Source organism: Gopherus flavomarginatus, chromosome 7 (genome assembly GCF_025201925.1).
Source record: "Gopherus flavomarginatus isolate rGopFla2 chromosome 7, rGopFla2.mat.asm, whole genome shotgun sequence".
Taxonomy (NCBI): Eukaryota; Metazoa; Chordata; order Testudines; family Testudinidae; genus Gopherus; species Gopherus flavomarginatus.
Window position 1 is genome coordinate 56,608,268 of NC_066623.1, and position 15,368 is coordinate 56,623,635.

The window sequence follows — 15,368 nt, forward strand, 5'->3', positions numbered from 1 at the left end:
TGAACCATTCATCAGATCTGCCTGAGTGCACTGTTTAATATGCAGCTTAGCATCAAGGTTTTTTTTTATTGCTTATGGCTGGGCAGCTTGATTGATATTAGATTGACCTGAAGCTACTGGATTATAATCCATTTTGATCCAGACCATAGGGGAGAGGGTGTAAAACCTATAGTACAGGGCTCTGATACTAAAGCAATGGATACAGTATAGAAGCATACACAAACAAAAGCTTTTGTTGTTATAAAGCTAGGAGCGTGACTAGTTCTGCATCAGTGCTTCCATTTCACTCAAAGGTGAAACTGTATGATCAAAATCTTAAAATTGAACGCTGGAAGGAAAAAAATTAGTTTTATTTTTCCACCTCATTTAAACACTATAGAATGTTAAACATCTGTGGTCTTGTGTCACTTGCGACAGGTAAATATATACAATCTGAAAAAGCAATCAGCTTTATAAAACTGCAGAAGCTAATTTCATACAATGCAGCTACATTTGCTGTAGCATTGGCAATGTTACCTGTTAAAAGGAAGGAAGGGAATAGGTCTATAAAATAATATTCAAACAAGAAGCTGTAGTATACTCAGAGTGGGGTTTTCAAAAATCTTCAGTGTGGGCCTAATTCTGCTCCCAGTAAAGTCAAAGGGAACTTTATTATTGACTTCAATAGGAATAGAGTTATTTCAACAATGAGTGCTTTTGAAAAATCCCACTCAAATCACACACTTTAGAAGTCTCCTCTCTGTTTAGAAGAGCCTATAACACCTCCTGTTTACACATATGGATTTCACACATAACTGTGCATATATGGGGCAAAATTAGGGTGACCAGATGTCCCAATTTAATAGGGACAGTCCCGATTTTGGGGTATTTTTCTTATATACGCTCCTATTACCCCTCACCCCATCTCATTTTTCACACTTGCTATCTGGTCATCCTAGGCAAAATCCATGCAACAACACTATAGAACCATGTGAAATGTATCTTGTGGGCCTCAATCTGCATCCTAGTCCTGGCAGAGATGTGTTAGTGGACTGTGCGCACTAACACATCTCTGCCAGGACTACTTCCAGTATTGAAACCCCTCATCAGATTCAAAGAGCCACTTACTTAAACTGCTAGCAATTCCTCTGCAAAGGATATTCCTCTATTTCCATTTATGTTGAAATGTCATGAAAAATTATCGCCAGCTAATTTCCAACAGTTAGATGTAAATTGTTCTAAGATATTTTTGTTTTAAAGCTTACAACAGTAGCTATCTTCTACTGACAGAAGGAGAACCAGGCTAAAGCATGGTATGCATTATTATTCCTCAAGGATGGGCTTTTAAGAAACTCTCAGAGCTGGCATTAAATCAATACCAATTGCTTTTGGAGAAAAAAATACACACTCCAACTTTACAAAACTTCAGGGTAAAGAATTACAGGCATATTGGGTACGTATTAACTAATTCATTCCAAAGATTTTATTTTAAAATAGAGTTTAATTGCTAAGTGTTGTTGATTTATGGAGTCTAAGCTGTGATTGCAAGAAACCAGCATTCCAGTAGTCTGTGTTAAGTGGCATCAAAACTGTATCTCAAAATTAAAAAGGCCTGCCCCAGTTAAGGTCAAAGATGGGATTAACTACTCACTTCCTGCTAATGGCTAATGTCAGAAATGTCATTAGGATCTAAAATTTTTGCCTGGTGCCTGAAGGGAACACACACATTTACTGGTTAATTCAAATTCTTGCAAAAATCAAAATCAATCAATAGGTTTCAGGGCTATTGCACTTCCAGGGCATTCAGTCCCTGGTCAGTTCAGAGCATAGTTCAAAACCGAGCTCATTTTTTAAACCCTTTTTTAAACCTAGAGACTGTCATTTCATCCCACTCTCGCTCATCCACCACCAGTCTCCTGTACCAACTCTGAAAGCTTGTGTGGAGACAACAGTCTTGTCATCTGTAGCTCCTATTTTTCTTGAACCATCCCCTTTTATCTGCGTCACTTGACTTTCCATCTTTTTGCAAATCTCAGGGAGATGACATTTTTCGCCCAGGTATATGACAATTTCTTTGTCTGCCTTTATTAAAACATGGCATAACTATATTTTTCAAGTGTCCAGAGGTTGGCCAGGACTGCCCAGAGGTTTTAAGCATTAGCCAAGGGGCATTCAGTCCCAACCAGAGCCATGGGCTCAGTTACTTAAAAATAAAAATGTGAGTGATACAAGAAGGCAGAAGGCTAGAGGCTGCCCACCTAGCCTCTACCTTGACTCAACCCTAAGTTTGCCCTTTGCTGGCGTATGAGACCCAGGGAGTAGATGCAAGAAGAGTAGGCAGAGTGCCCACACACCCTGGCTGGCACCTGCAGAGAGATGCATTGTTTTGCAGGGAACAGTTCTCCATTCCACCCTAGACTCTCCATATCAAGGGCTGATAGGAACTGAGATGGTGATGCAGAAAGTGGGACCACATCACAGGTAGAGGTGACTTAAGGAATGGGGAGACATCAGACATAATCCATTTCCATAAGAGAAACCTGTGGGCTCCTTTCATACAGATTATGTGCGGATGTTGCCTGAAGGTTGCTGGGGGAGAGTAACAAATCTCTCCACCCATATAAAGGCAAATGGTTGGGGAAAATCGGGGGTGCAGGAGAAGAGAGCCTCCAAAGCTTCCAACAAGTATTGGAATTTCTGGATGTTTACCTGAAATCCAAACTTCATGATGCCTTTATAATTAAGGTATTAATGAAATAATTAAAACCTATAAGAGTGTATATCAACCCTCTGGGAGCAGGGAGCCTGGTGGAAATTCTCCTGAGAAGACAGTGGAATTGACAGCTGTCTTTAAAACTAACATTTGTAAACTCTTTGGGGTTTAGACTGTGCACACTTCCAGATGTATACAGTGCCTGACACAAGAGGGCTCTGAACTTGACTCTGGCCCTGGAGGCTACTGTAAAATAAGTATCTGATATTAATAAAAATAGTTTAGAACGCATTTTATGTGAAAGACTACACAAACTAAAGTTGTATATTGTGTCTTGTAATACAATGGGGAATAAAGACAGTTGGTCTCATCTCTGAATTTCCTGGCTTTTGTAAATTAATTCTAACCTTTTATAATAGTTAAACCACAAAAGGGACCATGCTTTATCCACATTCTTTTTTAATAATTGCTACTTATTAAAATACCAGAGATCCAGCAGAAGAGAAACTTCTACTCATAAATTTAACAAGAACTGTGCAGAGGTATTTCTTTTGTGTCCGCATTCACAATGAATACTGTAACAATACGATACTTGCTGTGCAAGTTTGCATGTCTCAAGTTCCGGAAATAACAGGAACACTAAAACCTTGGCCACATTAGCAGTGAAATATAATGCACACTCGCTGCAACTCTCTACCAGTGGGCTCAATGGCTGAAAAGTAACGTCAACAGTTCTCAGATTTCTACCACTATGCCAGTCATTAATGACAAAAACAGATGACTGATAAAAATGCTTCTGGTCTATCCAACGGTTAGCATTGCTGGACATGCACTAGTGATGAACAACAGCTAAGTAGTTTGCTGGTGTAAATGACGCCTCAGTTAAAAAAAACCCTTCAACTTTGATCTCTCTTTTAAACTCACAAAAGACCCCTAAGCAATTTATAAAAGTCAAGCTTAAAAATGCCCCCTGCCCCCTTCTTTTTTTAAGAGGGGAAAAAAGACTTTAGATTAAGTTTGTGAAAATAGACTTGGAACCCAAGAGGAAAAACGAGAACCCATTCCTTTGATAAGACTATTCTCAAATCCAAGCTAGAGTGATTTCAGAGCACGGCAGTGGAGAAGAATAGGCCTTTTAGTGCTGAACTATAGCATCAGTGTGGTCAATCAATTGACACAGGAGTATAAAAACAGTTAATCTGAATCTAGGAAAGGAAGGATTAAAAATGATGCATTATTGCATCAACTAGCAGTCCTCAAACCAACCGGAAACCTACAACAGCAACAAAAATGCTGCGATACAGTTTCTCCAATTGCACTGGAGAGGGGGAAAGATGTCAACTTTAGTAGTAAAATGGTTAAAGCAGAGGAAGAGGAAAGACTGAAATGGTCGGTCTCCTGACACATGACTTAGCCCTGCATACACCGAATTGCAGTGGATGGGGAATTTGTGGCAGTTCTGAGACCCATTCATGTCAGCAAGTATCACCTTTACAGGAGAAACCTAAACAGGTTCCTGGGCCCTGGGGAGAGAATAAATGAAAAAATACTGGAGATTTTTTTTTCATAAAAAGGGATAAAAAATAAAATCCTTCTAAATCCTGTAATTTGCATAATCACATTATCTAGAGGGTCTTGCATAAGGACTAAGGTGTCAACACACTGAAATTTTAAGATAGCAAGCGAGCCACTATAAATAGAGTATAATTTTCTCACGTAGCTCTCAACAGTCGGACTCCTAGGGTGCTAATGATGAGTAAGGAGTTGCTACATTCAGCTGGGTATTTTCTTTGCTTAATTCTCTCTTTTCATGTAAAAAGCAGAATCCAAGAACGAATATCTCTAAAAGGATATTTGCACTGTACAAATTTAACATGCATTATATACAAATACACATACCTCACTGAGTTTCCCTGAAGACAAGAACATGCCTCATGGAATTACTTTATGCACAAAATTACACCCTTTCAGTAACAGACACGTGGAAATGTTACACATATTACATTTCCAATCTAGGAACTTTACAAGCCAAGTAAGTCTCAAGTATATTTTATGATGCTCTGGGTTAGATTTAAAAAATAAAGATATAACATTCTCTGTTTAAGAAAATGAGATTGACAAGACTTGCACAGCTCCTTTAAGAGGCTGAGGAAAACAGAATTGAATGAAATAAAAGGTAGTAATAATATCTTGCTGCAAGGTGCTAAGCAACAAATAGAGGAATCTGCTTGAGTGAGAGGATGAAAAGTTGTTGGGCTTTTAAACACAACTAGAAAGAACTTGATGTGGCCAGAGAGAAAAGAGTGCAGCAGAGAAGAGCTGCGAGCCATCATGTTGACAAGTCAGCTTCTCAGCAGGTCTAAACTCCAAAGCAGGCAAACTCCACAAGGAGAAGTGAAGCATTTGAAGAAATTCTAGGCAAAAGCAGAGGAACTCTGAGCACATTTAAGCGTACCTCATTTTTCTGGGAAAGGATTCTCAGATTGCCACAACCTTGATAAACTGTTAATTATGTATCGCAACCAGAAGAGTGAAGAGGGAGCCAAACACCAGCCCTCTTGTGGCTGTACGAAGGAGATGCAGGGCACCCTGGGAGTGAAGATCTATAACTCAGTGCAGCAAAAGATCAGAGTGCATGATTAGGTTTGACCAGGGCCGGCTCCAGGCCCCAACATGCCAAGCGCGTGCTTGGGGCAGTATGCCACGGGGGGCGCTCTGCTGGTTGCCGGAAGGGCGGCAGGCGGCTTCAGTGGACCTCCCGCAGACATAGCTGTGGATGCTCCACCGGAGCCGCAGGACCAGCGGACCCTCCGCAGGGACGCCTGCAGGAGGTCCATGGGAGCCGCGGGACCGGCAAGCGGCAGAACGCTCCCCACAGCTGCCGCCGTGCTTGGGGTGGCGAAATGGCTAGAGCCGGCCCTGCGTTTGACCAGTGAAGAAGCAATGTCAGGATAAAATGGAGGCAGACTTGTGAGAAGTGTAACCTATGATAATGACTTAACAGTTATGAGTAGGAGAGAAGAAACTTGGATAAAGCGGGGGATGGCAGAGACCCTCACAGAGATGCTCGGAATGGGACAGCAAGTACTACAGCTGCCAATCATCACCCGGAGACAAGATCTGATTGAGAGGCCAGAGGAATCAGAAAGGACAGTACAGTTCTGGTATTGTATTGTGAGTACCTCACACACAAATCTCAGATTACTTTCTAGATAAGCTTTAACTACCATCTAAACAACTCCATTTGAGAATTCTGCATGAAAAATACTGGTTTAATTTGTAAATCAAAACTGCTAGCTATTTTGAGATTATTTTAAACCCCAGCTTTTGCAACAGACCACAGCTATGTGGAGTGAAAAAGAAAATCCTTTGAATAGGTTTCAGTTAAGATTTCCAAACAGATTTCAGATTAACAGAACTACAATTAAAATCAGGGCAGGTTATTTTAGATTAAAGTAAGGGTTGGGTTATTTGGGAATAGCAAGGGAAGTTTCATGTTAATATTAATAACTCTTCCAAATTAATTAATAGCTAAGCACTGCAATGAATCACTTTCTGAAATAATCTGAGATGGTTAGATTAAATCCAGCAAAAGGGAGTCAATTTGCTGACTGTAAATTATCAAAGTCCCATGTATAGTAGTTAGCTCATATTTATTAATTCTGTGGGAAACAAAATGAATAACCCATGGAAAGTAGTTAACAGAAAATAAGGGTACTTGTAAATGAAGGTTTACTGTAGAATAATTATGTTTTTAAAGAACATGTAATTAATTTTATTAATTAATGACATTTAGAGAACTGAAATCTGAGATGCTCCATAGAAATAAGATGACTGTTAACGGTAACAGGATTGTCAACTGTTGTAATTCTGGCTAAAGAAAGGAAAGCTGGTTTCCTAAAGTAGCAATCCAAAAAGGTGTGAAACACGACCCTTTCTGAAGAGTTGTTTATAAAACCTAGAACAGGGTAACCTGAAATTCAGAGTAAGAGTCCATGGGAGTTTGCTATCTTAGTCAGAGTTGCTGGTGGGAAGTCATTTCTCTAACGTTTCATGGTAAGTGGCCTGGAACAACTTTGGTAAAAGGACCTGCCACACAAACTTGCAACCTGTTTTACCTTCTGTAGGGGACAACTACAATCTTACCAGAAGCTCCCCAGAGATAATACCGCAGTGGTGCAGGGAGGGAGATGGATATGGAGACATTTGTGTCATACAACAGCATCTAAATGAGCCTTGAGACCTCCCAAAAAGCCAGTTCTTGTGCTTCTCATTGGTGGTTATATGTTAGTTTCCCAGACTGCTAATCTACCACTGATTTGAAGAACAACCCTTAGACAGGAACACAGACCAGTTTTCTATTCACCCAGCCTGCATCTCAGCTCTTTAAGATGTTTTAGAGAAGTGGCTTTGCAGCTTTGTAATCATCTGATGAATACAAAATTAAAAGCATTCCACCCAAATGTCAGATGCCCTTTAAACAAAGGGCATTATATAGTCCCAGTGCTTCTCCAGTTAAGAGAACTGGAAGACCTAATTTAAAACAAAAATGCACAATGCTATTGTCAATATATTTTCTTTTTTGTCTTTAAAAAGATACAAACCTTTGCTTAGGCTAATTTACTTAGCATATTCTTCTCTCATCTGCATCTCCTGGCTTCTTATCAAAGTCCTGATATTTCTGCTTGGAAAGTCTTTCCCAACTAACCTGCTTATCTGTGGTAATGAATACTCATGCAAACAGGCACAAAATTAAATGGTTTCTTTACAGCGATTATGATAGATTGAGCCCTGCTTAATCTACATAATCAAATTGCTTCTGTGTTCAGCAATACCACCTTTTCTGCTGTCCAGGGAGCAGCCAAGGCTAAACCTGCTCTCCCAATAGCTCCCTTCTGAGAAACGCCAACTGCAGTGGAAGGGAGGAGGGTTATTTAAGAGGTAATGGAGCAGCAGATGCACGAGGTGCACCTTTAACTCTGAACATAACAAGCCAGGTCAGAGTGCAGGGTGTCTACCTCTCAGGAGGTGTGGAAATATCATGCAGGATAATAAGGAAAAACCAAGTACAAGAGGTTCTCCTCAGGAGACTACCTACATTCCAATTGTCTATCACAGACAAACCTTAAATTGACTCTCCCCCACATACATGCATTTTAAGAAGACAGACATTTCTGCTTGCCTAGCATTGTTCTAGAAGTAATGCTTCATTTCCTTTCCCTCGGTAAGAAAGCCATGTGTGTTTCCACTAGTTTTCTTATGGTGTTTACACTCTAATAGAACTGCAGAATTTATTAACAACTTCAATACTAGAACTGAAGTTTTACATCAAGCTGGCTGTCTTGCCAGTGTGTTAGGGAATATTTTCTTCTTCTGTTAAGGAGAGAATTCTTAGAGCCAGGCATGCACATTACAAACCTCTCAGTTTAGAAGTTAGAGGTATGCATTTAGGACAGATGACAGGGTCAGAAGTTCTGGAGCATATCCCTGACTCTGCCATTAACTTATTGTGCAACTCATTGTGGGTAAAAATTTTCTAGACTGGCTTCTAATTTTACGTGGCCTACCAATTTTCAGGAGTTGCTGAGCATCAGCAGCTCCCACCAACTTCAACTGAGAGCCACTTTAGAAAATGTGTATATTAGAATGTCTGTGACTCAATTTACCCATCTATAAAAGGTGAGTACACTTACCAAAACAAGTGCTCAGAGAATTAGTTCACTGATTTATCTCAAGTGTTTAAGCTCTCCAAAAGGCATGGTACAAGACCAAAGTAGTAGTAGACTAACTACTGTATGTTTACTACAACCTATTACTGCTATTACCAAAATGTACAATTTTCTGGCCACTCTAGTGTCTCAGAGGCAGTGCTCTGACAGGGAGCACTGTGCTCAGACTTTTGGGAGAGGAATGGTCTTGAACAATCTGGCCAATTATGGATTGGTATTGACAGATGCAGAAGAAACACCACGTCCAGCCCTCTTCAGATGAAAGATGATAGTTGTGACAGAGGATCTCAAGAGGATGGAAAGAGGGAGCAGAAAGCAGCTCAGGGCTCCAATGATAATTCAAAGGATTCCTTCTCTGTGCGCGCACACACACTCCCTGCCACCTTCTCTCGAATCCCTTACATCAGAAGGAAGCATAAATTACTTTTTATTTCTGTTAGTTTCATTGGGCATTTGATGGGGAAACGGATGCAGATGTTAGGAATCACATGAAAAGCATTTGGTGCAAATGGAGGGAGTTGATGGGAATTCTCTGTGACAAAAATGTGCCAAGCAAATTAGGTCAGCCATGATGTATGGGTTAGAATGCCAGCCAATGAGGAAGAGAGAACAACTTCACACTGCAGAAATGAGATTGCTCAGGTGGATGCTGGGTAAGACAAGGGCTGAGAGGTACAACATGAAATGGTACGAGTCACGATGCAGGTAGCCCCACTGTAGAAAAGCTGAGGGAGTATCAATTGAGATGGCTGGGCCAGCTGAGACAGAGGTGCGAGATATGTTGGCAAGAGGGTACAAAAACTAGTAGTTACAGGACAAAGACCATAAGGAAGACCCAGAAAAAGGTGGTTTGAGATGCTGAAGGAGGACATGAAGAAGGTTGGTGTCACCCTGGAAGACGCACTTGATAGGAATGCCTGGAGCCGTAGAACAAAAGCTGCCAACCCCGACCAACAGGACAAGGCAAAGAAGCAGCAGCTTCCGTGAGCATTTTAACTATCTGAAGGGTTTTTATTGTTCTTGGATCTCAGATTTTGCACTTTAAGTGGATACAGATACTTATACTTTGAGGAAAGCATCAGAACTTAAACTTGTTCCTCCCTTCTCAGTTGGTAAGGCTACTGAATTAGAGACGAGACCACAGCAACACTACAGGGAAACAATCAACTATGGGTTATGTTGGGGAATCCTGAGGCAGAGCTAATACATTGTATTTCTATGCTGCCCTTCATCTGAAGCAGCAGTTTACAAATATAAGCAAGCTAAGCCTGAACACCCATGTGAGGTAGGTAGAGTAAGTTTTATAGATTGGGATACGGAAGCAGAGAGAGTAAGAGACTTCCTCAAGGTCACTGAACGTCTGTGGCAGAGCCAGAAATAGAACTTCTTGACTCCCATACTGGGGAGACTGCCACAATACCATCCCCTCTTCCAAGCATATTCCAAGATTCATTAAAACACTTGCCATCTTCCGGGGTGCTCACGTAGGTCTGAAGTCTCCTTCGAAAAGAGCATGACATCACAAGAAAATGTAAGGGAGTGAAGAATAAGGAAACATTCTCCTTGAAAGGAGTACTGTGGATGTAGATCAGCTTTCTGAATCTTTCTGCAGTACAATAAACCAAAACACACCAAGTGCACTTGTGAGGTTTGAGCAAGATCCACTGCACCATGGCAAGTGACTTGTGTTTGAAAATAAGCATGTGTGGGTACATTCAGAAGGAATAGCACTTAGCTCAGTGATAGCTGGATGTATTATAAAGAGAGATATGCGAGGGCCTCCTGGCAAAAAGCCAGTCACACTGCTGGCTGACTCACGAAACAGTCCCAGTGCAGTATGTAGAGAAGCATGGGAGGTACTACATTCAGAGGTATAATGTTGAAGCAGAAAAACCTCAGCTCTCTAGCCACATGCAGCTTTTCATAGCTCTCTTTCCAAATCAGAAGGTGATGCTCTGGTTGCCACAGGAGAAAAATATGGTAATTTAAAACAAAACCCAGGGAGAAATGTGGGAACTAATGACAGACAAAATTAGGCTTCTCAAGAATGGTGAAAGACTGAATGCCAGAGCGCTCAGTAAGCTCTAACTATTGTAATAATTGCTGAGCGCACCCTTTATTTAGCTGATTTCATTGTTACTTTATGATACATTTGTTACATAAAATTTTGCATTTGAGTTGTGTTAAATACTCTAGTAGCACTCTACCACTCTGTTCAACAGTTTTTCAGCTGCTTACATTAGAGTGCCACTCAGACTAAAAGCATGACAGAAGTGAGAGAGATTGAGAGCAATGAGAATCAGAGGAAAAGGTAAGGAGAAGTAATCAAAAGGGCACAACTGATCCCTATTGTCTGGCAGATACATTGTAGTCAGAGGACAGGCTGGCTGGAAATATTGCAGCAAAGAAAAGAAAGGTGAAAGGGAAGCTTATGGATGCAGTGGGTTACTTCAAGGCTTTCACTAGTGCAGATCTGGATTGAAAGTTGCGCAGTTTCTATTGTCCACTTGAGACTTCGCATCCATTTATCTACATAAGAAAGTCACCTCAAAACCTAGCTTATGATCCAAAAGAATATTAGCACCATTGGTATCCTTAAAATTAAAGCAGTCCATTTTTTCCGTTGACTTTAAAATTAGAGATACAAAGTTTAGATCCAGATCCAAATTCTCTCAACACTAGAAAGTTTTAGTTTGGGGAGCTTGGTTCAGGACAATTTATTTGAAATAGTCTCATGCTATTTATTATTACGAGGACACTTCCAGTATACCGTAAACACAGATAAGCAATTGTTAACTTGCTAAAAATATTACCTTTCAGGCTACAATTTCTCAGGTTTGTTCTCAGTCCAAATGCTCTCTTCACAAGTTTATAAAAATTCCATTTAGCTATTTGAAATACCCAAGAATGAATCCTCCCACCCCAAATTAAGGACCTCATCTGCAAACACTTATGTACATGAGCAAGTTTACAGAGGTGTTTTTTACATGTAACTTTAGAAAGCTCTTTTTAAACACTCCAGCTCAAAACCAACATATTTTTCAATAGTTATAAGCTTTAGAGTGAGAAACACACAAAGTGCAGTGGGTACACTACAAGAGAAGCATGCACTCTGTATATCTGGAACAAAGCTAATTGAAATAGTAACTGAGATAATGTAGCTGGTGCTTAGCTCAGACATGTATTAGGGTGTGAATCCCATATAGACAAGATAACATTTAAACATGCATGGTGAATTTACTTGAATGTGATGTTCATATACAAAATTCATATAAAAAATGAAACAAGGAAATTAAATGCCAAAAAACTGTATTAATGCATCACTATGGTTGAGATTTTCAATGCACAAACTCTTTGTGATTACCACAACCGTTTGAATTTCCCAATTTTAACAACTATTACACTGCAGTTCCATTTGTTATACTCTTCAATTACTCTGCAAATGTGCACTTTTTATTGCTGACCTTGGAATATAACTGGAGCCAAACCTTCAGTGACACCATCTTAAATGAACATATTCACCCTGAAGCAATCTTGGTAAAAATAAGCAGAAAAAACTTACCCCATCTGGCAGTGCCCTCCAGCACACAGCACTGACAAACTCATTTGTATCATCCTCTTTCCGGTCCTTGTCCAGGACGCTTTTGACTGTGTCAAATTTGAAAGTCAGAAGTGTCTTTGAGAGGCCCTTGTAGTACAGATAGAGGGAGTTATTCTCGCTTCCTGTAAATATAAGCAAATTAATAAAATAAGTTCTAGAAATAGACCCTTGATAAGCAAGGCTTTTTAGATCTTTTACTGATTGTGTAGAGAATTATTTCAGCCTAGTTCCTGTGAGTTTAATTGCCCCCTCTACACCTCCTATCACTGATAGCTGCTGCAACTAAAGTACAGGATCACTACAGAGTGGATGTCCAGGTTACTATGTTATAATTGCAAGAGAATCAATATACAATTACAACACTGTTCTGGTAAGACTTTAACCTTCTTCCATAACTTTGGCAGATACTTGAAAAGGCATGGAGCATAATTAAAGACCCCATGTGCAAATTGCACAGATGTCAGTGGAACTCAGATGGGGGATGGCAGCACAGCAGCAACATTTAGGGGGATCTTTTCACCAGTGTTGGAATTGTTTCAACTCCTAATACAGCAATAATTGGTTTAACTATCCCAGAGAGGCGGGTCCACCATTGTGCACTGCAGCAGGAGATGCAGACTTACGTAGGTCTGACTGTCAGTTTTAACAGTAGGAAGAGAGAAATCTCTGTGGAAGCTAGTTGTGGTTTTAAAAGGATTATTTAGTCTTCTAGAAAGCTGTCTGAATATAGGGAACTGGACTGGTTTGTCTATGTAGAGTGCTGTGCTAAATGACACACAAGACTGCCAACCCCTAGGATCATCCAACTGGCATAGAATCCTGACCTTCCCTAAAAGGACTTGGAGGGATTTTTTAATTATTATTTTTAAAGGACGTATGTCATATTCATGCCAGCTATGTAGGGACTGTGAACTTACCTGTGGACTTTTCAGTGAAAGTCTGGTGGTTAAAGCAAATCACGTAAGTTAGGCCAGAACTGGAGTAAGTGCACAATGCCGTACAGCTACTACTTTTTATACTATTCTCTAGAGCAAAGGCTGAGGGGAGAGGCTAAGAATAATCCTGTATTTTCTAAGATGTCTCAAGTACTGAGTTCATTTTCATGCACACTTTTCATTAGAAATAGTGCAAGCCCTGAGGAGCCATGAAAACATTTCTTTGGGTGGACGCTCTACTTACCACAGGCAATGTAGTCTCCATTGGACGCCAGGCCTACAAAATTCTTCTCATTGATGTGACCCTTGAAAGAGCGCAGGCAGTGTGGTTTCCCTACATTCCACAGCTTCAGCTGACTGTCTGTTGACCTGCAATCATCAGTACAGAAAAGTTAGAATGCTACCATGAGACAGGGGACCCCAATTTGAATTGTGATTCCTTAGTGTGACACGTACAACTCTCACACAGCATATTTGATGAACTCAAGGAGGTTTTAACATGATTTCATGTCTTGCTCAAAGTGAACCAGTGAAAGTATCACATTAGATTAAAGGCTGTCAAATGGGTGACTAGGCTGCACAAAAAAAACTATTCCAACAAGGTTATTCCTTTCTCCAATGCTGTTGTTAATACCACTGTCCTCCACTTCACTCATTCTCATAACCCTGGGCCATTTTTGATTTCTTATCCCCACACATCCAAGACATTATCAGATGTTTCTTCCTCTACAATATAGCCACAATCTGTTTCTTCCTTTCTGCCCTGCTAGTGAAAATACTTGTCCATGCGCTTACCTCCCGCCTTGAATATTGTGACCTCCTCCTGTAGGTTCCCTGTTAAGTATGGCACTCACTTCTAGTCCATCCAAACCTCATCAGCTAAAACCTCTTGTTTATGAGATGTCACTTATTTTTAAAGCCCTCCACTGCATCCCCTATTTCTCAGTCTGTCCTCAAGCCTCTGCACAGGTTCTGGGCAGGGTTAACATCTCTGAACTCATTTATCGTGTTCCCTTTAACCCACAAATAAAACTAGCCTTAACAGCCCTTTTTCAACTGACTCCAGCCTTCATGTTTTCTTTCTCTTTGCCCTCAATGCACAGAATGACCTTCCAATCCCACTGCAAAAGGCTTTACACCTCTCCTCATTCAAATTCTTACTGACTCACTTGTGTCCTCCACAAACACTACCCCACATCAAGCTCCTCTATTCCATCACTATCCAAGGAAGTGAGAAAAACAAGTTAATTCAGTTCTTTGGATCTCCCAGTATTGTCCTGTCCTCATTATACCTCAGGGTTTTACAGTAATATTAAATATTTACTGTAGGTTGCATCCAGAGCCCATGACTAGAATCAGGCCCTACTGTTCTAGGTATAGGTGCAATTCCTGCCCCAAAGTTTCTTGTACAACTCAAATATTTTTCAACCCACTCCATTGCCTAAAAATTGGTGGTGAGTTTCATTTACTACGTATCTTTGACTGATTCAATTGCACACAGACCATTAAGTTATCACCACTAGGACTACTTCTAACAATGCCAGCCTTCAGCATCTCACAACCCATCAGAACTAGAAATGGAAGGTTTATATCTCTGGAAAAGGGAAATTTCCAAGTGCTGCAAAAGACCACAGCTTTTCTTGACTCAGTAGGTCCATTGTGAATAAAGTATCTGGTCAGTTTCTAAAATGTATCATAATTCCTCTCTCCATCAGAGTCCTGAAATATTAGAACTTGGGGTAATAATGCCAAGCAGCGGGATAAGAAAAAAAAAAATACTTAACTCAGATTTTTTATTGCAGTAAGTGGTATACGAAGACTCCAAGATGGTGTAGTATAGAGGCTTTATTAGCACTACAATCTTACAGCTTACTCACAAGTGAGTAACATGCCAATCTAGTATGCATACACTAATCAATATATTCCCATAGACAAAATGGTTTAAAAGCAGATAATATTGCTTCAGGGCACATCCCAAGTCACCCAAACCCTTATAATTCAGGAAGCAACAAGGGAAAAATCTCTCATTCTGTGACACCCATAGAATTATCGCCAATGGTACAATTCCTGTCTCCACAGGAACAAACATTTTTATCTCCAAAATATACCCCAAACCGCTACATACTGCAACATGCATGTAACTCATGCAAACCTTATCTCAGATCTCAAACAAAATTACAATTATAACAGATGAGGAGAGAGGTGTAGTTTGATTTGTCGGACATTTGTAACAATAGCATGAAATCAAAGTGAATGTTTCGATTTATATCTTTTGTTACTGGGACTCAGGAAGAGAGAAAATTACTTATTTTATGCTAACTGGAGGTCCTTCAAGGTGCATGCAGCCCTTATCTGTATTCCACTGGGCATATGCATGTGCTCCATGTGACCAGAGTTGAAGAATTTTTGAG

The 15,368-nt window shown here is 40.3% G+C and overlaps 1 protein-coding gene across 4 annotated transcripts in view; it reads right to left on the reverse strand.

Annotated features, from left to right (window-relative positions):
* Positions 1–15,368, reverse strand: part of COP1 (COP1 E3 ubiquitin ligase) — a 200,083-nt gene that overhangs the window by 38,568 nt on the left and 146,147 nt on the right. For all 4 annotated transcript variants that reach the window (XM_050963165.1, XM_050963166.1, XM_050963164.1 and 1 more), the window contains exons 17-18: positions 13,202–13,326; positions 11,984–12,144 (exon numbers count right to left, since the gene is read on the reverse strand). In XM_050963165.1, coding sequence (XP_050819122.1) covers positions 11,984–12,144; positions 13,202–13,326 — 286 coding nt within the window. The remainder of the gene's footprint in view (positions 1–11,983; positions 12,145–13,201; positions 13,327–15,368) is intronic.